Genomic DNA, 23054 nt, shown 5'->3' on the forward strand with positions numbered 1-23054 from the left:
TGGAAAACAGTCTGGCAGTTCCTCAAATGATTAAAGTTACCATGCGACCCAGCAATATGACCCATATGACCCATTCCTAGGTATACATGCAAGAGAAATGAAAGCATATAATCACATGAAAGCATACATGCATGTTTATAGCAGCCTCGTTCATAATAGCCAAAGGTGGAAACAACCCAAATGTCTGTCAGCTGATGAATGGATAAACAAAAGTGGTCTATCCATACAATGGAATATTATTCAGCCATAAAAAGAAGTGAAGTACTGATACATGCCACAGCGTGGATGACCCTTGAGAACATTATGTTACGTGAAAGAAGGCAGTTACAAAAGATCACATATTACATGATTCCCTTTATATGAAATGTTTGGAATGTCCTTCACTTGACTGAGGTCTCTGCTCACATGCCACTCCTCAGAGGCTTTCTCTGACCATCTAGCCAAACTTGCAACCCATCACTCTCAGTTCCCCTACCCTACTTTATTTATTTTTTCATGTCACTCTAATGTTACCTTGTATACTTATTTGTTTGGTTTATTGTCTGCCTTTCTTACTAGAACATAAATTCCTTCAGGGAAGGGACTTTGTATCTCAGTAACAGTGCATAGCCTTAGTAGGTGCTAAATAAGTAATTTTTAAGTGTGTGCATAAGTGATAATGTTAGGAGGCAGGGTAACTTTGGAGCCACTGAGGAGACAAATGGCACCATATTCCTATTCTGACTGTCGACTCTGCCACCTTGGACAAGATAATCCATCTCTTTGATCCTCCATCTCTTCATCTACGGGTTGACAGAAACAGGGTGACAGAATGTGCATTTTAGGTCTGGTGTGAGGATTAAAAAGCCCTGAGGTGGAAGATATCCTTGCTGGATTTGAGGAACAGGAAGGAGACTAGTGTGGCTGGAAGATGATGAATGAGGGGAATGTTGAGGGAGATGAAGTTAGATGCAGAGAGAGAGATTCAGGGCTGGATTTTATTCCAACGTGTGCTGGGAAGTTATTGGGAGGTGGAGAGCAGGGTGATGACATCATCTGATATAATCTCAGTACATTATAGAAGGATCCCTCTGGCTGCTGTGAGAGCAAGAGAGGAAGCAAAGAGACCAGTTACGGCTTTGTTCAGTGATCCAAGACAGAGATGATGGTGCTTAGGACTAGCATAGTAGAAGTGGAGCAGGTGACTACAATCTGATTCAAGACATTTTGAATCAGGGATAAGGAATTCCTCAAAGAGAGGAGTCAAGGATGCTGCCAAGTTTTGGTTTTTTTTTTAAAATTAATTATTTTTTGGCTGCCCTGGATTTTCGTTGCTGTGTGTTGGCTTTCTCTAGTTGCAGTGAGCAGGGGCTACCCTTTTGTTGCAGTGCGCAGGCTTCTCACTGCGGTGGCTTCTCTTGTTGCGGAGCACGGGCTCTAGGCATGTGGGCTTCAGTAGTTGTGGCACATGGGCTCGGTAGTTGTGGCTCCCAGGCTCTAGAGTGCAGGCTCAGTAGTGTGGCTCCCGGGCTCTAGAGCACAGGCTCAGTAGTTGTGGCGCACGGGCTTAGTTGCTCCGTGGCATGTGGGATCTTCCCGGACCAGGGCTCAAACCCATGTCCCCTGCGTTGGCAGGCGGATTCTTAACCACTGTGTCACCAGGGAAGCCCTGTTGTTTTGTTTTTTAAACCAAGAAACTTCTGAGATGGGGAACACTGGTAAGAAGTGGTTTTAGGAAGAAGAGTGAATAGAAGCAAGAATTCAGTTTTCAACGTATTAAATTTAGTATACCTATTAGACATCCATGTCTATGGATACTAAAGGCCAAGAGTTAAATGAAGAGCCCAGGGTCAGAGGAATAAATTTTTTTTTTTTGTTTTTTTTTGCGGTACGCGGGCCTCTCACTGTTGTGGCCTCTCCCGTTGCGGAGCACAGGCTCCGGACGCGCAGGCTCAGCGGCCATGGCTCACGGGCCCAGCCGCTCCGCGGCATATGGGATCTTCCCAGACCAGGGCACGAACCTGTGTCTCCTGCATCGGTAGGCGGACTCTCAACCACTGCGCCACCAGGGAAGTCCTAGAGGGATAAATTTGAAAAACCCGATCATATAGGTAGCATTCAAAAGTCATGGGACTGGATGGGATTGATAAATTCATTCATCAGATATTTATTAAGCCCTTGTTTTGTGCTAAGCAGTGTTCTTCTAGGCACTACAGCAATGAACAATACACAAAGAAAAATCTATACCCTTCGAACTTACATTCTAATGGGGAGGGATAATAAAATAACATATATGGTATGTTAGCAATCAATGTTAAGGAGAAAAATAAAACAGGGATGGGTGGGAAGATTGCAGTTTTAAACAGGACGACAAGGAAAGTCCTCAGTGGGAAAATATTTGAGCTTAAGTCGTGAAGGTGAGGGCGTGAGCCGTGCACATACCTGGACGACTAGCATTCTAGGCAGAGGCAACAGCAAATGCAAAGGAGCTGAAGCAGGTCGACTAAGTTCACGGAAAAGCAGGGACACTGGCTGTAGAGGACAGAGCTGGGGTAGAGTGGTGGGAGATGAGGACCGAGAGTTAATGGGCTGGGGCGCGGGGGGTTGGGTGGTGAGGGCGAAGAGGAGCAGCTCTCGTACCGACAGAAACTAGGAAGGTGTCCAACAGAGAAGATCCTAAGCCTCTGCGATTCAGTTTAACGCTAGCACCGCCCCCAACCCCGCCGAAGCCCCGCCCCATTCTAAGCTCACGGCTCAGCACCTCGGCCGGAACTCAAGGGACTGGCTCCGGGACCGGAAGCAGCCTTCTACCTTACCCCATTTTGCCCGCGGTCGCGTTTCCGGTAGCGGCGGCGGGAAGCGAGCTAGTGGCGGGTTTCTAGGCCTCTGCGGAGGCGAATCCGGCGGGAATCGGAGCCATCAGAACCGCCACCATGGTGAGGAGGCACAGGCTGGCGGCGCGGGAGCTCCCGAGTCTGTTGTGGAGTGGGGAGCGCGACTAACCGCGAAGGAGGCCGTGGGTTGGCCGCTCCGGGCGGTGAAGGCCCCGGCCGCCGCGGCCCCTCAGTCGGGACAGGGAAGACCCGGACCTTGGTCGCTCGGCGGGGTGGGGGAGGGGAAGGCTGGAAATGAGGGTCCGAGGCCAGGGTCGCTCGGTGCAGGAGAGGTTAGAACTGCGTTGCGGTCCTCCACGCCGCTGTGACCATAGTGCTTGGGATCCCGTAGGCGCTGAGTAAACTTTGCAGCATGAGTGTGTGTGTGTCTGGGGTGTCGGAGCAGGTACTAGCGCCGCAGGGTTACTGGGAAGACCCGGTGAGAGACTCAGACTTGTGAAGGCGGGTGAGGGTCCGAGAAGGAGTTGCGGAAAGAGGTGGAAGGGCTTGTGTCTGAAACTAGAGTCTTGGTTCTAGTAGATGGGGAGGAGTGAACGGAGGATGAACGAGTGGAGGAAAAGTTCAACTCGTTTGTTCAGCATATATGTATGTTTGAGTATGTCTGACTTTTCAGGCCCTAGGGCTGCACAATGAAATGTTTACTTCACCGAGTTCACTCTCTATTTGGGGACATGGATAGTATAATTCGGAATGGTAATTCAGCATTAAGTAAAAGTAACGGTGGGGGGCGGGGTAAGAAGGCTTTCTGGAGCAGAGTCCTGAAAGATTGTCAGGCGTTTTCCCAGCGAAAATGGGAGGGAATAGTGTAGATCCGGAGGATTGCCAGAACAAAGCATGAAGGGTAGCACCATTGAAAGTTCCTGGAGGGGAAAAGGAAGAATGAGGTGGGAGGAATTGGCAGGAGTCTGGTTATTAATGGCTTTACACGCTACTTAATTTTGTTGGTGATGAGGGATGCCACTGAAGGATTTTAACCAGCAAAATGACATGAACTTAGTTGTGTTTAGAAAGATAACTCTGTTCGGTAGCTGTTATATATTGGGTGAATTGGAAGCAGGGAAACCTAGTAGGGTATTGTTTGGAGAATTGGTTAGAAGAGTAGGCACTGGATTCAGGCTGACTAACATCCAACACAGCTTAACCTCTTACAGCCTCAGTGGCCTCATCTGTAAAATCTGATGTTAAAGATTAAGTGAGAGAATAGTGTTTATGGCAGTGCCTGCCAGTGAGCACCCAGTAAGAATTAGCTGTACAAGACAGATGGACCAATAAATGTTACCATAAATGTTCAGACCATGTGGTTAGAAGCTGTGATTACAGTTGGGTTAAAATGGTCATCTGAAAGAGACTGAACCACATAACTTGGGTCTCAGGGTGGCAGGAGTCGAGATTCCAATCCATGCATTTGTAGGTTCAGAGCACCTGTGCTCGTCCAAGCTCACAGAGATCAATAGTAAGCACAGTGCCTGGTACTTAGAAGGCCCTTGCATGAGTTAGGATTGGCCTATACCAGTCAGAATGATAGGAGGCTGATGAAACAAAGCAAATGCCAGGTCCTTTATTTCTAGAGAGAAATGTAACTGCCAAGGGCACTTGACATTCTCATTGTGAGGTCTATATAGTCTCTCTATTTTACCAAAACTACATTGGAAGCCAGGCTATAAAGCAGAATAGGTTGTTGGGTTAATTAAGGAGTATGTCAGGTTATATATTCTCATTATGTGTTCAAACTCATTAGCACTCTGAGCACCAGAAAGTTTTTCTCTCCTAAAGGTAGTCTTGGAGACACACTAACAAATTATTGATTTGGGGGATTCCATTCTCGCTTCCAAGCTGATCAGCTCCTTTCTGATAACAAGCTCTTCATTGATTGGATTCTTAGTGCCAGTCCCATTCCAGCTCTTTTACCCAGTCTTTTTAATGAGATGTTGGTGTTCGACAGCACCTATAATCTACACAATGGCAGATGGCTAATCTCTGATATACTCGGGTTTCATTAGTTTGGAGCCACCTTACCCTCTCACCCCTGAAACATACACAGCATAGACAAAGTCAATTGTAATACGAGAAAGATGATTTTAAGGGAAGGAAGAATAACAGCTCAGGATTGAAAACAGGGTGATGTGAGAGAATTCCCAGGAAAGGTCTGTGGCTGGAAGACAGAGCTGAGACTACTGAGAAAGACAGACATGGAAAAGAAGGCTGCAGCAGAAGTTTTAAGGAAGGACCAGGGCTATGTGGGTCTAAAAGAGCTGAGTCCCATTCTTCCTGATTTCTCCTTGCAGACCGTGGGCAAGAGCAGCAAGATGCTGCAGCACATCGACTACAGGATGAGGTGCATCCTGCAAGATGGCCGTATCTTCATTGGCACCTTTAAAGCTTTTGACAAGCATATGAATTTGATCCTCTGTGACTGTGATGAGTTCAGGAAGATCAAGTGAGGAGTGGGCTGTGGGGGGAGGGATTGGGTGGATGGGGAGTGGTTTGGGTGGGCGGGCCAAGTGACAGGCGGTGATGTAGCTAGCTAGTTCCTCTTGGTTTACTTTCCTGTTTTACAGGGCAGATTAAAATGGGGATATTGGACACTAAGACATCTCTTTCCTTAGTCTTGCTCTCTACTTCTAGCAGAGTACAAATTGTAAGGAGGGCTGCTAGGCTTTTTGTTTCTCTGACTTTGCGTGCCCCTGAGTACTGGGGTAAAGGGCTCTCATGTTCTCCCCACAGGTGTGTAAGGGGGGAGAGCTTGATTTTCTGGCCTCATTGCCTATTTGTAAAGCTGTAGCCTAAAGGGCTCTCCCAGTGCAGCCTGGTCTGAAACTGCTTTAAGAAGCCTCTGACCCTCTTCAGGGTAAGTGCTCAGCTCCCCTTGTGGGTTTGGGGCCAGTGATTTTTTGTTGGCATTTATAGAAACAATTGGAGAATACAATTCCATAAGTTATTAGGTAATTCCCTTGTCTTAGGACTCACAGATCTTAAGCTTCTAGGCTATTAAAAGATGTGGTCTTGCATTTCATCCTATTTTACATTCAAGGCATCTTGAGGCCCAGAGAAGTTACATGACTTCCATGATCATCCAGCTCTCTTTTGTCACGTGCAGCGTCCATAGTATGTTGCCAGTGGCTGTGAATTCCCTTTGATTCTCTTTGGGACAGTTGTTTTCTTTGTGGCATGAGGTCAAGAAATACAGCACAGAAAATGTGGTAGAGATGGCCGAGTGCCAGGTACACATTAGACAGTGACCAACAGATCAGTGTAGAACTATTCCAAATTGTTCTCTTCTGTATTTTTAAATGAAACTAACTTTATTCTGATAATTAAAAAGTGTCTATTAGAAAATATTTATGAAAAGTACATAAAAGTATGTGAGAAAAAACTTAAAATACCCAGAAAGGGTTTTTTTTTTTAAATTGTGAAAGGGCAATACATGCTTTTATTAAATAAGAAGATATAGGTAAGTCAAAAAAAGGAAAAAATGGCACCCACAGAAAACTACTGTTAATATAATATAAAATATCACTAAAATGAAACCTTTAAGTTATTTTAAAAAATTAGGGTATTTTGTATTTATTTTTAGGATATTGGCTGTGGCTTTCCTTTCCTTTCCCCATCTTCTTGCGGTTATTTTTCCTGGTTTACATTCATTTATATTTTGTTCATACTTCTCTGGTTGTTGCTGTTTGGAGATTTCTGTTTTTTGTTCTTTGAGGACAAAGGTGTAATTTCTATGTAGTTAACTCTTAACCTTTTCCTTTATAACTTCTATTTCTAATGTGAGGTGAGGGGTGGAGTTACAGGCCTGTGGGGTTGAATTGGTACTAGAAGGATACTGCATGTAAGTGGAATGAGTGGGATTCAGTTGACTGAGGAATTGTTTCGGCTGCCTTCTGGCACTGGTGAGGCATTAAGCTAGAGGGAGGAAAAGGGTAATAGCAAAGAAGAGATGATTGAGGAAAGGCTTTCACAGTGGCTACATGAGTGAGCCAGGGCTGGGCTTTCTTGACTCTTACCCTGTCTTGGTTTGTACATCCTATTGGCACGGGAGACAACCACCTAAGGGGTTACAAGTTCAGCCTGTGAAGACTGTCCAGAGGAGCTGTCTTAGGGAAAGTTTATGTACCATTTGTCAGTAGATATAGTGTAAAACAAATCTTGGAGTGTCCTTAGGTAGGTGAACTTGAACTTTACCCTTTTTCTAATGCTTGCTTTTTTGTTCCTTCTCCTAAACCTGTCTTTAGACCAAAGAACTCAAAACAAGCGGAGAGAGAAGAAAAGCGAGTCCTTGGTCTGGTGCTACTTCGAGGGGAGAACCTGGTCTCAATGACAGTAGAGGGACCACCTCCCAAAGATGTAAGTCAGCAGAGAGCCAGTGCAAGGCCAGGAACCTTGTGCAAGGGAGGCCCCACCTGAGCCAGGCTCTGTGTGGGGTTCTCTCTTTCATTGCAGTACTCACAGGCATCCTCTGGTTTCTGTCCCCCATTTACAGATAATAAACCAGAATCTTAAAGAGGTTACCTTGCAAGTAAGAAGTAGGGAACTAGAATTTGAGTGTTTCTAACTTGAAAGCCCTCCCTTCTTCTTTAGTTGGTGGACATAGTGAGTCAACAGAAGAGGCATCTAAGGCCATCCGGGTCAATTCTTAATGTGATGACAGTTTAGTGACCGTAAAAAGTCATAACTCCAAACAGTAGAATACATATGTACTTCTTGTACAGTTATAGAATAATAGTTAATGTTTATTAAGCATCTGCTATGTGCCAAGCTCTGTGGTACCTTCAGTATTTGATTTAATCCTTATAACAGTCTTTTGAGATAAATGATTCCCACTTTATAGATAATACAGACTGAGGTTTAGTAACTTGCACAAGGTGTCACAGCTAGAAAGCGGTGATACTGGCATTTGATTCCAGGCAGTCTTGGTTCATTAACATCAGCCTACCTTTAGAGATGGAAGAGGCTTTAGAGGATCTAACCAAATTTTTTTCCCCTTTTTCATTTTAATATATTGTTTGTTAAAGGAATAATCCTCTTACCTTGTTTTAATTTTTGTCCACATGTTTTTTTTTTTTTTTACTTAACATGTAATAGGTATGTAATATATCATTCTGCTTTTTCGCTTAATATTGTAAACATTTTTCCAGTTGCTGTACACTTTTAAAAAGTCATGGGCTTCCCTGGTGGCGCAGTGGTTGAGAGTCCGCCTGCCAGTGCAGGGGACACGGGTTCATGTCCTGGTCCAGGAAGATCCCACATGCCGCGGAGCGGCTGGGCCCGTGAGCCATGGCCTCTGGGCCTGCGCGTCCGGAGCCTGTGCTCCTCAACGGGAGGGGCCGCAACAATGAGAGAGGCCTGTGTACCGAAAAAAAAAAAATCTCTAGGCCACAAGCATTTTAACATGTATCTTTATTTTTCAGACTGGCATTGCACGAGTGCCACTTGCTGGAGCTGCTGGGGGCCCAGGGATTGGCAGAGCTGCTGGCAGAGGAATCCCAGCTGGTGTTCCCATGCCCCAGGCCCCTGCAGGACTTGCTGGGCCGGTCCGTGGGGTTGGTGGGCCATCCCAACAGGTGAGGAGTTGGGGAAGGGGTACCAACGTCTGGTGGTTAAAATATAGGATAGAGTGAGGGTCCACAGTTTGGGAAGAGTCCAGAGTGATCAATCAACTTATGATTGTCAGGCTCTCAGTATTTCACTGTGCTTCACATATGGTCCCAGAGTCAAGCAAAAAGGAAAACTTGCTATTACAAAATAATGTTGATACTATTAAAGATGCAGGGGATTTCCCTGGTGGTCCAGTGGTTAGGACTCTGCGCTTCCACTGCAAGGGGGCATGGGTTCAATCCCAGGTCGTGGAACTAAGATCCCACATGCTGCGAGGTGTGGCCAAAAAATGGGCAAAAAAAGTAAAGAGGTGTATAAAAAGTATTTTGGCCAACTGAATTGGAACAAAGTGTTTCCATGACAGCATTTGAATTCTTGACCCTTGAACAATGCAGGGGTTAGGAATGCCAACTGTTTAGCTGAAAATCTGCATATAACTTTACAGTTGGCGCTCTGTATCCAAGGATTCGACCAAGATTGTGTGTAGTACTGTAGTATGTATTGAGAAAAATCTGCGGATAAGGAGACCCTGGCACTTAAATCCATGTTCAAGGTCAGCTGTACTACAGCTCTTGCAACCTATTATCAGTCTTACTTGAAAATGCAAGTGCCTTATCTAATTTGGATTGGGCATACTTAACTTAGGCCTAGAAAATGGGAATTGAGCATTCAAGCTTGATCTTCTCTGACAGATAGTTTTATTTTTTATTTACTTATATATTTATTATTATTTTTAAAAATTTACTTATTTACTTTTGGCTGCGTTGGGTCTTCATTGCTGCGCGCAGGCTTTCTCTAGTTGCGGCGAGCGGGAACTACTCTTTGTTGTGGTGTGCGGGCTTCTCACTGCGGTGGCTTCTCTTGTTGCGGAGCACGGGCTCTAGGTGCACGGGCTTCAGTAGTTGTGGTGCATGGGCTCTAGAGTGCAGGCTCAGTAGCTGTGCATGGGCTTAGTTGCTCCACGGCATGTGTGGGATCTCCCCAGACCAGGGATCGAACCCATGTGCCCTGCGTTGGCAGGTGGATTCTTAACCACTGCACCACCAGGGAAGTCCCTGGCACATAGTTTTAAATAGGAAGTCTGATGCCACGAGTTGTAGCTTAGGGGATTTGGTGTCTGCTGTTTCTTTACCAAGTTGGGGAGGAGAGTGGGACACCACATTGCACTGTACTGTTCTGCCTAACTTCTCTCCTGTGTCCTCTTAGGTGATGACCCCACAAGGAAGAGGCACTGTTGCAGCAGCTGCAGCTGCTGCCACAGCCAGTATTGCAGGGGCCCCAACCCAGTACCCACCCGGCCGTGCGGGTCCTCCCCCACCTATGGGCCGAGGGGCACCCCCTCCAGGTGAGAAGCCCATGAGGAGAACCTTGCTAATTGATAGAAGATGCCTTAGCTGGATTTATGATGAGACATAACCTTGACTGAAACTGATGATGAGTTTGTGTAATTAAGCAGGATTACTCTGAGATCCAGCTTGGCTGACTGACTGTGGAACTATCTGGGCAAGAGCCTCACTTCTTTGGCTCAAGTCCTGGTTTGCTAGGAGGGGCTGGGAGGGTGGAATGGTCCTTCTGTCTCAAAACTTGGTGGACAGTTTTGTATGTTTCCTGCTACCTTTTCAAGACAGACACTTGAGCTATATTCTTGGGGCTTTTCTCTTGCAGGCATGATGGGCCCACCTCCTGGTATGAGGCCTCCCATGGGTCCTCCAATGGGGATTCCCCCTGGACGAGGCACTCCAATGGGCATGCCCCCACCAGGCATGCGGCCCCCTCCCCCAGGGATGCGAGGTAAGTGCCTTCAGCAGTTGCGTTGACTTCCTTCTCTAGAGCCATGTTGGGATGGGCAATGGAGGGAAGATTGGATTTTGACCATACCTTTGGGCTTTTAGGCCTTAAGCCTCGGGAAGTGAACTCTTAGAGGACAGTTTTGTCCAGAAAGGAAAGAGGGAACAAGCATTTCTTAAATTGACCTTACCTCCCTCTTAGAACAGTGAGAGCAGCCCTGTACACAGGGCTCAGTGTCCAGGGCAGTATTCTCAGGTCACTGTAAAATAATGCATTTTGTTGCATGACCAACAAAGGTCTTATGCCCTTTGGTTTGGGAGTGTCTAGTAATTAAGGAGGGGCTCTGTGCTTTGCTACACTATTATGTGTATCTGTTTAATTCCAGTTTGAGAAATGCTGAAGTAGATCAGCTCTCTCATTTTATAGATGAGGAAACAGGCCCAGAGAGCTCAGTGTCCAGACCAGTGTTCTTTCCACCAAGCCATAGTGGCCTCTAAGTTAACCCACGGCCAAACCTGCTGACCACTGTGTCTCTAATTCGGGTTTTCCATTTATGAGCTTTATAAGCATAAGGAGCCCAGTTAGCCCCAGAGGAGTCCCCCTCTGATCATTTGATAACTGCAGGGTGTGGGAGGCTGGGGTAGGGTGGGGATTCAAGTTGCAGATCAGGCACTGACTAAACTTCTTACTCTTACTTCAGGCCTTCTTTGACCTTGGCCACAGAGTTATGGAAGTAGCTCCACAGAGGCGTGGGCCCGATTCCCCAGGGCCACGTTACCACACCTGTTTGTTTGTTAAGCCGTTGTTCGCGGAGTCTCACCGGATTGTCTGGTTTCCCTTACAGGGCCCCCTCCCCCGGGAATGCGCCCACCAAGGCCCTAGACTCATCTTGGCCCTCCTCAGCTCCCTGCCTGTTTCCCGTAAGGCTGTACATAGTCCTTTTACTTCCTTGTGGCCTGTGACACTAGTTTATAATAAACTCTTAAGAGAATATTATAAATGCACCTGGTATGTTTGTTTATTTTCAGAAAAACCTTTGATATGCTGGGTGCTTAATACGAAGCGTTGCCTTGAAAAAATTTAGCCCTAATTGTAGCTGCTTCCCTTGTAAAATACTATATTCATGTATAGAGATGCACAGCCTCATCCAAGAGAATTACAAAATTGAACTACAAGAAGACATTTCACTTGTCAAACTGGCAAAGATCATTTTGTTGATATAAACATTCGTACCCTGTTGTGATTGGTATGTCCTCTTTGGAAGGCACTAATCTAGATAACTTCTTGAGCAGTACTTTATTTTATTTTTTAGAAACTAAATGTTACAGTTTATTCCATCTTCATGATTAAAGGCATTACAGGGCAGGGTGGGTAAGCAAGGCAGATAAAGCAACCCCCCCCCAACATTTAACCAGATGCCTCATTTTGGTGTTTTTATCATATACAGGTTGACTTAATTCATTGACTTAAGTTGAAAGGTGGCAACAACAAATCTTTGCCATTTAGGATCTTCCTCCTTAGCTACTACAAGGATCTTAATTCCTGAACTACACCATGAGCTCTGAAATGGTGTTCACCACACTGTTCTTGAAGTTTTCACATCTTAACATAAGATCTGACACCTCTTGTTAAGGTAGGCAACTGTTAAAAGCTGTCTTTCTCTTGGCTCACCCAGTCCATCAGCAATCTTAACAATTAAGTTACTATATAAAAATAAAACTGTGCTCCCAAGCATTGATTTTCTAGAGCGTTAGCTCCCTGAGAGAAAAGAGAGATCCTAACCAGTTGCTTCCATGAACAGTAACCCCAGTACAGTGTATGGAATGTCCTTCGAAGCATAGCCCAAGAGGTTAGGCAACCTTGGTCATCCTGACGAGCTTATCAGCATTTATATACAAGATATATTTGAAACTGATCCCAGGGCTTCCCTGGTGGCACAGTGGTTGAGAGGCCACCTGCCGATGCAGGGGACATGGGTTCGTGCCCTGGTCCGGGAAGATCCCACATGCCACGGAGCGGCTGGGTCCATGAGCCATGGCCGCTGAGCCTGCGCGTCTGGAGCCTGTGCTCCGCAACGGGAGAGGCCACAACAGTGAGAGGCCTGTGTACCGCAAAACAAACAAACAACAACAAAAACCTGATCCCAGACCAAATATTGCAACCATAATCCCAAATAATCCCATTATTTAGTGTGCTGAGATGCCAAAGCCAGAAATCTCAGAGTGATGGTTCATCATTTTCTACAAGTGAGAGGAAAATACCAAGGAGGAAAGGAAACTCCTCCCTCCTAAATTTATCAAATCCATGCTATCTTCACAGCTTTAATTGACACGATCCAGAGTCCTCAATTTCCCGATATGAGGAGTCCATTTTCAAGGTGACTGTCAAGGTCAAGAAGAACTTTCAGTCTTTTCTTTGCCATGCCCATGAACCTCCAGTCCTTCAATAGGAATCTCCTCCTTTATTGCTTTCTGAACTCACTGCTGAGTGCTTGAAGAGGTCGGTGCATGGGTCCCCATTGAGGAACTTCTCGGCAAACCAGCAATTGAAGCACTGGTCACACTTGTGCTTCGTGTCAGTGCAAGCCTCCCTTACGCTGTTCATGGTGTCAGCATCCACAGCAGTTGAGCAGTACTTGAGATTATCATATTTTTCTACAACAAAGTATGAAGGAAATACTAAAAATGGAAATTAATCCTATTGGAAGAGGAACAGTTTTGGTATAACTTTCTCCTGGGGTCATATGCATACATGTAGTCTAATCCAATTTTTGATTTGTGGGGTATCCATGACTTCTTTCACCCAAAGTCTGTCTTTAGTTGATAGATCACTAAGCAGTACTCTAGTAGTTCATCAGGCTTAAAGGATACAGAAATAAAGTGGATACTTTAAAAATTACTGCCTTGCAGGGGGACCATTCTAAATGCAAAGGAGACCTTAATGAAAAAGAAGAGACTAGTGTAGTATGGAGGTGTATCTCCAGGGATATTAAGGTGGTTCACCATAAAAATCAAATATGCCAAGCTAATATGACAAGAAGAAAGCCATATAATCTTCTCAGTAGATGCAGAAGACATTTGGTAAAATTCTAATGCTCGTTAGGAATAGAAGGGAAATTTATAAACATGATACAGGGATTTATGAAAAAAACACAGCAAGCATAATAGTGAAAGGCTGAAAACTACCTTTAAGATCAGGAATAAGACAAGGGTGTCCACTTTCACCACTGCTATTCACAATTATACTGGAAGGTATAGCAGAGCAATTAAGGAAGAAAAAAGCCAGATTGGGAAGGAAGAAGTAAAACTTCACAGATAAAATCCTATATATAGAAAATCCCAAAGAATCCATAAGAAAGCTCCTAGAGCTGATAAGTAAATTCAGCAAAATTGCAGGGTATGAGATTGCACACAAATCAACTGTATTTCTATACACCAGCAACAATCTGAAAAAAATTTTTTAATTCCGTTTACAACAGCAGCCAAAAGAATAAAATACTTGGGAATCAATTTAAACAAGGTGGTGAAAGATTTGTACACTGAAAGTTACAGGGACTTCCCTGGTGGTACAGTGGTTAAGAGTCTGCCTGCCAGTGCAGGGGACATGGGTTTGAGCCCTGGTCTGGGAAGATCCCACATGCCGTGGAGCAACTAAGCCTGTGTGCCACAACTACTGAGCTTGTGCTCTAGAGCCCACAAGCCATAACTACTGAAGCCCGTGCTCTGCAACAAGAGAAGCCACCTCAATGAGAAGTCTGTGCACTGCAATGAAGAGTAGCCCCTGGTCACTGCAACTAGAGAAAGCCCATGCGCAGCAACAAAGGCCAAACAACACAGCCAAAAATAGATAATAAATTTATGAAAAAAATAAAATTACAAACATCCTGAAAGAAAACCTAAATAAATGGTAAAACATACCGTGTTCATAGTTTGGAAGACAATTTTGTTAAAATGGCAGTATTTCCCAAAGTGCTCTATAGATTAAATGCAATCCCTATCAAAATTCCAATGGCTCTTTTTTTTTTGGCAGAAGTGGAGAAGCTCATCCTCAAATTCTTTGAAGGTTCAAGGGGTCCTGAATGGCAAGAACAATCTTGATGTCTCACACTTCCTGATTTCAAAACTTAGGACAAAGCTTGAGTAATCAAAACTGGTATGGCATAAGGATAGACATAGACCAATGGAATGGAATTGGGAGTCCAGAAATAAGCCCTTGTATATGTGGCCACAAAAGTGCCACGACCTCTCACTGGGAAAAGGATAGTCTGTTCCACAAGTGGTGCTAAGACAACTGGAAAACCACATACAAAAGAATGAAGTTGGACACCCAGCTCACTTCATATATCACTCATTAACTCAAAATGGATCAACAATCTATAAGAACTAAAACTATAAATTACCAGAAGAAAATAAGTAAGTCTTGATGGGCTTGGGTTTGGTGATAGGTTCTTAGATTTGACACCAAAAGCACAAGAAACAAAAAAAATGGACTTCATCAAAATTAGAAATTGCATCAAAGGACATTATCAAGAGTGTGAAAAGGTAACTTACAGAATGGGAGAAAATATTTACAAATCATATATCTGATTTGGGTTTAATATTCAGACTATATAAAGAATTTTTACAACTCAGCAATAGAAAGGTAAACAGCCCAATTAAAATGTCAGCAAAGGAATTGAATACACAGTTCTTCAAAGAAGATATGGATGACACATGAAAAACTGTTCAACATCATTGGTCATTAAATTCAAATCAAACCCACAATGAGATACCACTTCAACCCACTAGGATGGTTTAATGGGGAAAAAAGTTGGCAAGGATGCACAGGAATTGTGCATTGCTGGTGAGAATGTAAAATGTTGCAGCCACTGTGTAAAATGGTTTGGCAGTTCCTCAAAAAGATAAACAGAATTACCATATGAGCCAACAATCCTACTCCTAAGTATATATCCAAGAGAAATGAAAATATATGTCTACACAGAAACTTGTACACGAATGTTTATAGCAGTGTTCATAACAAGCAAAAGGTGGAAACAACCCAACTGTCCATCAGTGCATGAATGGATAGATAAATTGTGGCCTATAAATTCAATGGAATATTATTCAGCCATAAAAGGAATGAAGTATTGATACCAGCTACTACTTGGATGAACCTTGAAAATATTCTGCTAAGTAAAAGAAACCAGACACAAAAGGGCACATATGATTGCTTTTTTTTTAATTGAAGTATAGTTGATATACAATATATAAGTTACAGGTGTACAATATAGTGATTCACAGTTTTTAAAGGTTATACTGCATTTATAGTTATTTTTTAAAAATAGCTCTTTATTAGAGTATAATTGCTTCATAATACTGTGTTAGTTTCTGTTGTACAACAAAGTGAGTCAGTCATATGCATACATATATCCCCATATCCCCTCCCTCTTGAGCCTCCCTCCCACCCTCCCTATCCCATGTCTCTAGGTTGTCGCAAAGCACTGAGCTGATCTCCTTGTGCTATGCTGCTGCTTCCCACTAGTTAACTATTTTACATTCGGTAGTGTATATATGTTGATGCTACTCTCACTTCGCCACAGCTTCTCCCTCCCCTGCTGTGTCCTCAAGTCCATTCTCCATGTCTACGTCTTTATTCCTGCCCTGCTGTTAGGTTCATCAGTACCTTTTTTTTTAGATTCCATATACATGTGTTAGCATACAGTATTTGTTTTTCTCTTTCTGACTTACTTCACTCTGTATGACAGGCTCTAGGTCCATCCACCTCCCTACAAATAACTCAATTTCGTTTCTTTTTATGGCTGAGTAATATTCCATTGTATATATGTGCCACATCTTCTTTATCCATTCATCTGTTGATGGACATTTAGGTTGCTACCACGTCCTGGCTATTGTAAATAGTGCTGCAATGAACATTGTGGTACATGTCTCTTTTTGAATTATGGTTTTCTCAGGGTGTATGACCAGTAGTGGGATTGCTGGGTCATATGGTAGTTCTATTTTTAGTTTTTTAAGGAACCTCCATACTGTTCTCCATAGTGGTTGTATCAATGTACATACCCACCAACAGTGCAGGAGGGTTCCTTTTTCATCATACCCTTTGCAGCATTTATTGTTTCTAGATTTTTTGATAACAGCCATTCTGACCAGTGTGAAGTGATACCTCATTGTAGTTTTGATTTACATTTCTCTAATAATTAGTGATGTTGAGCATCTATTCATATGCCTCTTGGACATCTGTATGTCGTCTTTGGTGAAATGTCTATTGAGGTCTTCTGCCCACTTTTTAATTGAATTGTTTGTTTTTTTGATATTGAGCTCCATGAGCTGTATGTATATTTTGGAGATTAATCCTTTGTCCGTTGTTTCTTTTGCAAATATTTTCTCCCATTCTGAGGGTTGTCTTTTCATCTTGTTTATGGTTTCCTTTGCTGTGCAAAAGCTTTTAAATTTCATTAGGTCCTGTTTGTTTATTTTTGTTTTTATTTCCATTACTCTAGGAGGTGGGTGAAAAAAGATCTTGCTGTGGTTTATGTAAAGGAGTGCTTTTCCTATGTTTTCCTCTAAGAGTTTTATAGTGTCTCGTCTTACATTTAGGTCTTTGGAGTTTATTTTTGTGTATGGTGTTAGTGTTCTAATTTCTTTTTTTTACATGTAGCTGTTCAGTTTTCCCAGCACCACTTATTGAAGAGGCTGTCTTTCCTCCGTTGTATGTTTTTGCCTCCTCTGTCATAAATTAGGTGACCATATGTGCGTGGGTTTATCTCGGGGCTTTCTATCCTGTAGCATTGATCTATATTTTTGTTTTTGTGCCAGTACCATACTGTCTTGATTACTGTAGCTTTGCAGTATAGTTTGAAGTCGGGGAGCCTGATTTCTCCAGCTCCGTTTTTCTTTCTCAAGATTGCTTTGGCTATTCGGGGTCTTTTTTGTTTCCATACGAATTGTAAAATTTTTTGTTCTAATTCTGTGAAGAATGCCATTGGTAGTTTGATAGGGATTGCATTGAATGTGCAGATTGCTTTGGGTAGTATTGTCATTTTCACAATATTGATTCTTACAATCCAAGAACATGGTATATTTCTCCATCTGTTTATGTCATCTTTGATTTCTTTCATCAGTGTTTTATAGTTTTCCGATAATAAATCTTTTGTCTCCTTAGATAGGTTTATTCCTAGGTATTTTATTCTTTTTGTTGCGATGGTAAATGGGATTGTTTCCTTAATTTCTCTTTCTGATTTTTCATTGTTAGTGTATAGGAATGCCAGAGATTTCTGTGTATTAATTTTGTATCCTGCAACCTTACCAAATTCATTGATTAGTTTTAGTAGTTTTCTGGTAGCATCTTCAGGATTTTCTATGTATAGTATCATGTCAGAGGCAAACAGTGACAGTTTTACCTCTTCTTTTCCAATTTGTATTCCTTTTATCTCTTTTTCTTCTCTGATTGCCATGGCTAGGGCTTCCAAAACTATGTTGAATAAGAGTGGCGAGAGTGGACATCCTTGTCTTGTTCCTGATCATAGTGGAAATGCTTTCAGTTTTTCACCATTGAGTATGATGTTTGCTGTGGGTTTGTCATATATGGGCTTTATTATGTTGAAGTAGGTTCCCTCTATGCCAATTTTCTGGAGAGTTTTTAACCATAAATTGGTGTTGAATTTTGTCAAAAGCTTTTTCTGCATCTATTAAGATGATCATATGGTGTTTATTCCTTAATTTGTTGATATGGTGTATCACATTGATTGATTTGTGTATATTGAAGAATCCTTGCATTCCTGGGATAAATCCCACTTGATCATGGTGTATGATCCTTTTAATATGTTGTTGGATTCTGTTTGCTAGTATTTTGTTCAGGACTTTTGCATCTATGTTCATCAGTGATACTGGTCTATAATTTTCTTTTTTTGTGACATCTTTTTCTGGTTTTGGTATCAGGGTGATGGTGGCTTCGTAGAATAAATTTGGGGGTGTTCCTCCCTCTGCAATTTTTTGAAAGAGTTTAAGAAGGATTGGTGCTAGCTCTTCTCTAAATGTTTGATAGAATTAACCTGTGAAGCCATCTGGTCCTGGACTTTTGCTTCCTGGAAGATTTTTAATTACAGTTTCAATTTCATTACTTGTGATAGGTCTGTTTATATTTTCTAATTCTTCCTGGTTCAGTCTTGGAAAATTGTACCTTTCCAAGAATTTGTCCATTTCTTATTGATTGTCCATTTTATTGGCATATAGTTGTTTGTAGTAGTTTCTTATAATCCTTTGTATTTCTGTAGTATTAGTTGTGATTTTTCCTTTTTCATTTCTAATTTTATTGATTTGCATCCTCTCTCTTTTATTCTTAATGAGTCTGGCTAAGGGTTTATCTATTTTGTTTATCTTCTTAAAGAACCAGCTTTTAGTTTTATTGATCTTTGCTATTGTTTTCTTTGTTTCTATTTTGTTTATTTCTGCTTTGATCTTTATGATTTCTTTCCTTCTACTGACTTTGCGTTTTCTTTGTCTTCTTTCTCTAGTTGCTTTAGGTGTAGGGTTAGATTGTTTATTTGAGATTTTTCTTGTTTCTTGAGGTGAGATTGAATTGCTATAAACTTCCCTCTTAGAACTGCTTTTGCTGCATCCCATAGGTTTTGGATCATTGTATTTTCATTGTCATTTGTTTCTATGTATTTTTAAATTTCTTCTTTGATTTCTTCAGTGATCTCTTGGTTATTTAGTAGGGCACTGTTTAGCCTCCATGTATTTGTGTTTTTTACATTTTTTTTCTTGTAATGATTTCCAATCCCTTAGCATTGTTGTCAGAAAAGATGCTTGATACAATTTCAATTTTCTTAAATTTTCCGAGGCTTGCTTTGTGACCCGAGATGTGATCTATCCTGGAGAATGTTCCTTGTGCACTTGAGAAGAAAGTGTATTCTGCCACTTTCGGGTGGAATGTTCTATAAATATCAATTAAATCTGTCTGGTCAATTGTGTCATTTGAAGATTGTGTTTCCTTATTTATTTTCTGTTTGGATGATCTGTCCATTAGTGTAAGTGGGGGGTTAACGTCCCCTATTGTTATTGTGTTACTGTTGATTTCCCCTTTCATGGTTGTTAGCATTTGCCTTATGTATTGAGGTGCTCCTATGTTGGGTGCATAAACACTTATAATTGTTATATCTTCTTGGATTGATCCCTTGATCATTACGTAATGTCCTTATCTCCTGTAACAGTCTTTATTTTAAAGTCTATTTTATCTGATACGAGCATTGCTACTCCAGCTTTCTTTTGATTTCCATTTGCGTGGAATGTTTTTCCATCCCTTCACTTTCAGTCTGTATGTGTCCCTAGGTCTGAAGTGGGTCTCTTATAGACAGCATATGTATGGGTCTTGCTTTTGTGTCCATTCAGCCAGTCTGTGTCTTTTGGTTGGGGCATTTAATCCATTTACATTCTAGGTTATTATTGATTTGTATGTTCCTATTACCATTTTCTTAATTGTTTTGGGTTTGTGTTTGTGGGTGTTTTTCTTCTCTTGTGTTTCCCGCCTAGAGAAGTTTCTTTAGCATTGGTTGTAAAGCTGGTTTGGTGGTGCTGAATTCTCTTAGCTTTTGCTTGTCTGAAAAGCTTTTGATTTCTCTGTCGAATCTGAATGAGATCCTTGCCAGGTAGAGTAATCTTGGTTGTAGGTTTTTCTCTTTCATTACTTTAAGTATATCCTGCCACTCCCTTCTGGCCTGCAGAGTTTCTGCTGATAAATCAGCTGATAACCTTATGGGGATTCCTTTGTATGTTATTTTTTGCTTTTCCCTTGATGCTTTTAATATTTTTTCTTTGAATTTAATTTTTAGTAGTTTGATTAATATGTGTCTTGGTGTGTTTCTTCTTGGATTTATCCTGTATGGGACTCTCTGTGCTTCCTGGACTTGGGTGGCTATTTCCTTTCCCATGTTAGGGAAGTTTTCCACTATAATCTCTGCAAATATTTTCTCAGACCCTTTCTTTTTCTCTTCTTCTTCTTCTGGGACCTCTATAATTCGAATGGTGGTGTGTTTAGTGTTGTCCCAGAGGTCTCTGAGATTGTCTTCAATCCTTCTCATTCTTTTTTCTTTATTCTGCTCCTTGGCAGTTATTTCCACCATTTTGTCTTCCAGTTCACTTATTCGTTCTTCTGCCTCAGTTATTCTGTTATTGATTCCTTCTAGTGTATTTTTCATTTCAGTTATTGTGTTGTTCATCTGTTTATTTGTTTTTCAGTTTTTCCAGATCTTTGTTAAATATTTGTTGTATTTTCTCAATCTATGCCTCCATTCTATTTCCGAGATTCTGTATTATCATTACTCTGAATTATTTTTCAGGTAGATTGCCTATTTCCTCTTCATTTATTTGGTCTTGTAGGTTTTTACCTTGCTGCTTCATCTGTGACATATTTTTTTGCTGTCTTTTTTTTTATGAGTGGGATTGTGTCTTACTGGTTGTTTGACCTGAGGCTTCCAGCACTGCTGTTTGTAGGATGTTGGGTACAGCTGGGTCTTGGTGCTGAGATGAGAACCTCTGGGAGACCTCACACTGATGAATATTCCCTGGCGTCTGAGGTTCTCTGTTAGTCCAGTGGCTTGGAGTTGGTGCTCCCACTGCGGGAAATTTGACCTGACCCCCAGCTCGTGAACCAAGATCACGCAAGCTGTGCTGGGTGGCCAAAAGAAAAAAAAAGGAGAAAAATAACAAAGTAAAAATAAGATTAGGCTAGGAAACTAACAGCTATGTTAGAAAAATAAAAATAAAGATATAGATGAAACAACAATCAGGAGGTAAATCAGAACCACAATAGTAGAAAAGAGGAGGAGAAAAAAAATGGTGGAAAAGGCCTTGGCTGTGGAGCACAAGGCCTATGCTTAGTACCTACAGGGCTGAAAAAGGTTGGAGGTTTGTGGAGGGTGGGGCTTAGGCTCAACAGAACAGAATAAGCCCAGGTGTGCCCCCCACCTCTGGTCTCAGAAGGGCAGGCAGGGGGCCCCACCTTGGAGCCCAGCAGGCTTCCTGGGCTCGAGTGGGCAGTGAAAATGCCCTCGCTCCTCTCCTGCTCCTCCCATCCTGGAGGGCCCCTGTCGCCTGCCTCTCCTGACTTCCCCGGCCTCCCTCCTATGCCCCAGGACCTACAAGGCCCGTAGGGGGCTTTGGAGGGTGGGGGACTGCCCTGGGAGCTCAGCAGGTTACCCGTGCCCAGTGGGTGGGGCAAAAGCCCTCTGCTCCTTTCCTGCTCCTCTGGTCATGGAGGGCCCCTCCCGTCTGCCTCTCCTGTTCTGTCCCAGCCTCCTTTCTACACTCCCAGGACCAACCCAGCCTGGAGGGGACCTCTGAGGGCATAGGACCCAGCCCAAGAGCAGGGCAGGCTTCCCTGGCCGATTGGGCAGGGGAAACGCTGGGCCCGCTTCCCCCCGATCCAAGCCCCCCAGGGTCCCTCCAGGCATGGGAACCCCTCCACCCTCTCAGCCACCCCTCAGGGGTGCCGGTTCCTGTCTGGCCTCCACTTCTCTTTCTGCCTCAGTCACCCGCCGGTCCTACTGGTTCACCCTAGCTGTGGGGAGACATGAACTCTGTGTCTTCCCAGACCACCATCTTGATTCCTCCCTATAGTTATTATAAAACAAAATATTTGTTATATTCCCTGTGTTGTACAATATATCCTTGTATCTTATTTTATACCTAATACTTTGTACCTCTTAATTCCTTACCACTTTATTGCCCCTCTCCACTTCCCTCTCCCTACTCATAACCACTAGTTTGTTCTCTGTTAGTGAGTCTGTTTCTTTTTTTTATATTCACTAGTTTGTTGTATTTTTTAGATTCCACATACAAGTGATATCATACAGTATTTGTCTTTGTCTGTGTGACTTATTTCACTTAGCATAATGTCTTCCAAGTCCATCCATGTTGTTGCAAATGGCAAAATCTCCTTTTTCTATGGCTGAGTAGTATTCCATTATTTATACATATATATGTTATATATAACATATATTGTATGTATGTTATATGTAATGTATATACTATATACATTCCACATCTTTTTTTTTTTTTTTTGGCTGCATTGGGTCTTTGTTGCTGTGCACGGACTTTCTCTAGTTGTGGCAAGCAGGGGCTACTCTTTGTTGTAGCACACAGGCTTCTCATTGTGGTGGCTTCTCTCTTGTTGCAGAGCATGGGCTCTAGGCATGCGGGCTTCAGTAGTTGCAGTACGCAGGCTCAGTAGTTGTGGCATGCAGGCCCTAGAGCACGTGGGCTTCAGTAGTTGCAGCGCATGGGCTCAGTAGTTGTGGCAAGTGGGCTCAGTAGTTGCAGCACACAGGCTCTAGGGTGCGCAGGCTTCAGTAGTTGTGGCATGTGGCATGTGGGCTCTAGAGCACAGGCTCAGTAGTTGTGGCACAAGGGCCTTAGTTGCTCCACGGCATGTGGGATCTTCCCAGGCCAGGGATTGAACCTGTGTCCCCTGCATTGGCAGGCGGATTCTTAACCATTGTGCCACCAGGGAAATCCCATACCACATCTTTATCCATTCATCTGTTGATGGACATTTAGGTTGCTTCTGTATATGATTCTTTTATATGAATAGGTAAAACCATAGAGACAGAAAGCAGATTAGAGGTTACCAAGGGATGCGGATGGAATGGGGGAAATGTAGAGTGGTTACTTAATGGGTACGTGGTGTTTTTATGTGGTGATGAAAAGGGTTTTGAAACTAGAGAGAGCTTACCAGCTCTCTATGCACAGTGCACAACATTGTGAATATACTAAATACTATTGAGTTGTAATGGTCAAAGTA

The 23054-nt window shown here is 42.7% G+C and overlaps 1 protein-coding gene and 1 pseudogene across 3 annotated transcripts; one reads left to right on the forward strand and one right to left on the reverse strand.

Annotated features, from left to right (window-relative positions):
- Positions 1-2790: 2790 nt before the first annotated feature.
- SNRPB (small nuclear ribonucleoprotein polypeptides B and B1) lies at positions 2791-11247 on the forward strand. 2 transcript variants are annotated; one of them, XM_082671386.1, is made up of 7 exons: positions 2791-2915; positions 5159-5310; positions 7109-7220; positions 8285-8437; positions 9678-9816; positions 10137-10262; positions 11104-11247. In XM_082671386.1, exons 1-7 carry the CDS (start codon positions 2913-2915, stop codon positions 11139-11141), a joined length of 723 nt encoding a protein of 240 aa, XP_082527512.1. In that variant the 5' UTR covers positions 2791-2912; the 3' UTR covers positions 11142-11247. The 2 variants fall into 2 exon arrangements, with proteins under 2 accessions (XP_082527512.1, XP_082527513.1); XM_082671387.1 differs by having other exon boundaries at positions 10960-11181.
- A 1402-nt stretch (positions 11248-12649) lies between these two features.
- On the reverse strand, positions 12650-12863 carry LOC309832072 (TP53-regulated inhibitor of apoptosis 1-like; annotated as a pseudogene). Its single transcript has one exon. The product of its transcript is annotated as a TP53-regulated inhibitor of apoptosis 1-like (transcript).
- Positions 12864-23054: the final 10191 nt, after the last annotated feature.

This window comes from Grampus griseus (genome assembly GCF_964374135.1).
Source record: "Grampus griseus genome assembly, chromosome: 14".
Lineage (NCBI taxonomy): Eukaryota > Metazoa > Chordata > Mammalia > Artiodactyla > Delphinidae > Grampus > Grampus griseus.

What these genes read in the sequence shown, in the direction of transcription:
- SNRPB (XM_082671386.1), top strand. An exon ending in TTGGTGGGCCATCCCAACAG is followed by an intron (nt 8,438 to 9,677) that starts GTGAGGAGTTGG and finishes GTGTCCTCTTAG; the next exon opens with GTGATGACCCCACAAGGAAG. An exon ending in CCGAGGGGCACCCCCTCCAG is followed by an intron (nt 9,817 to 10,136) that starts GTGAGAAGCCCA and finishes TTTCTCTTGCAG; the next exon opens with GCATGATGGGCCCACCTCCT.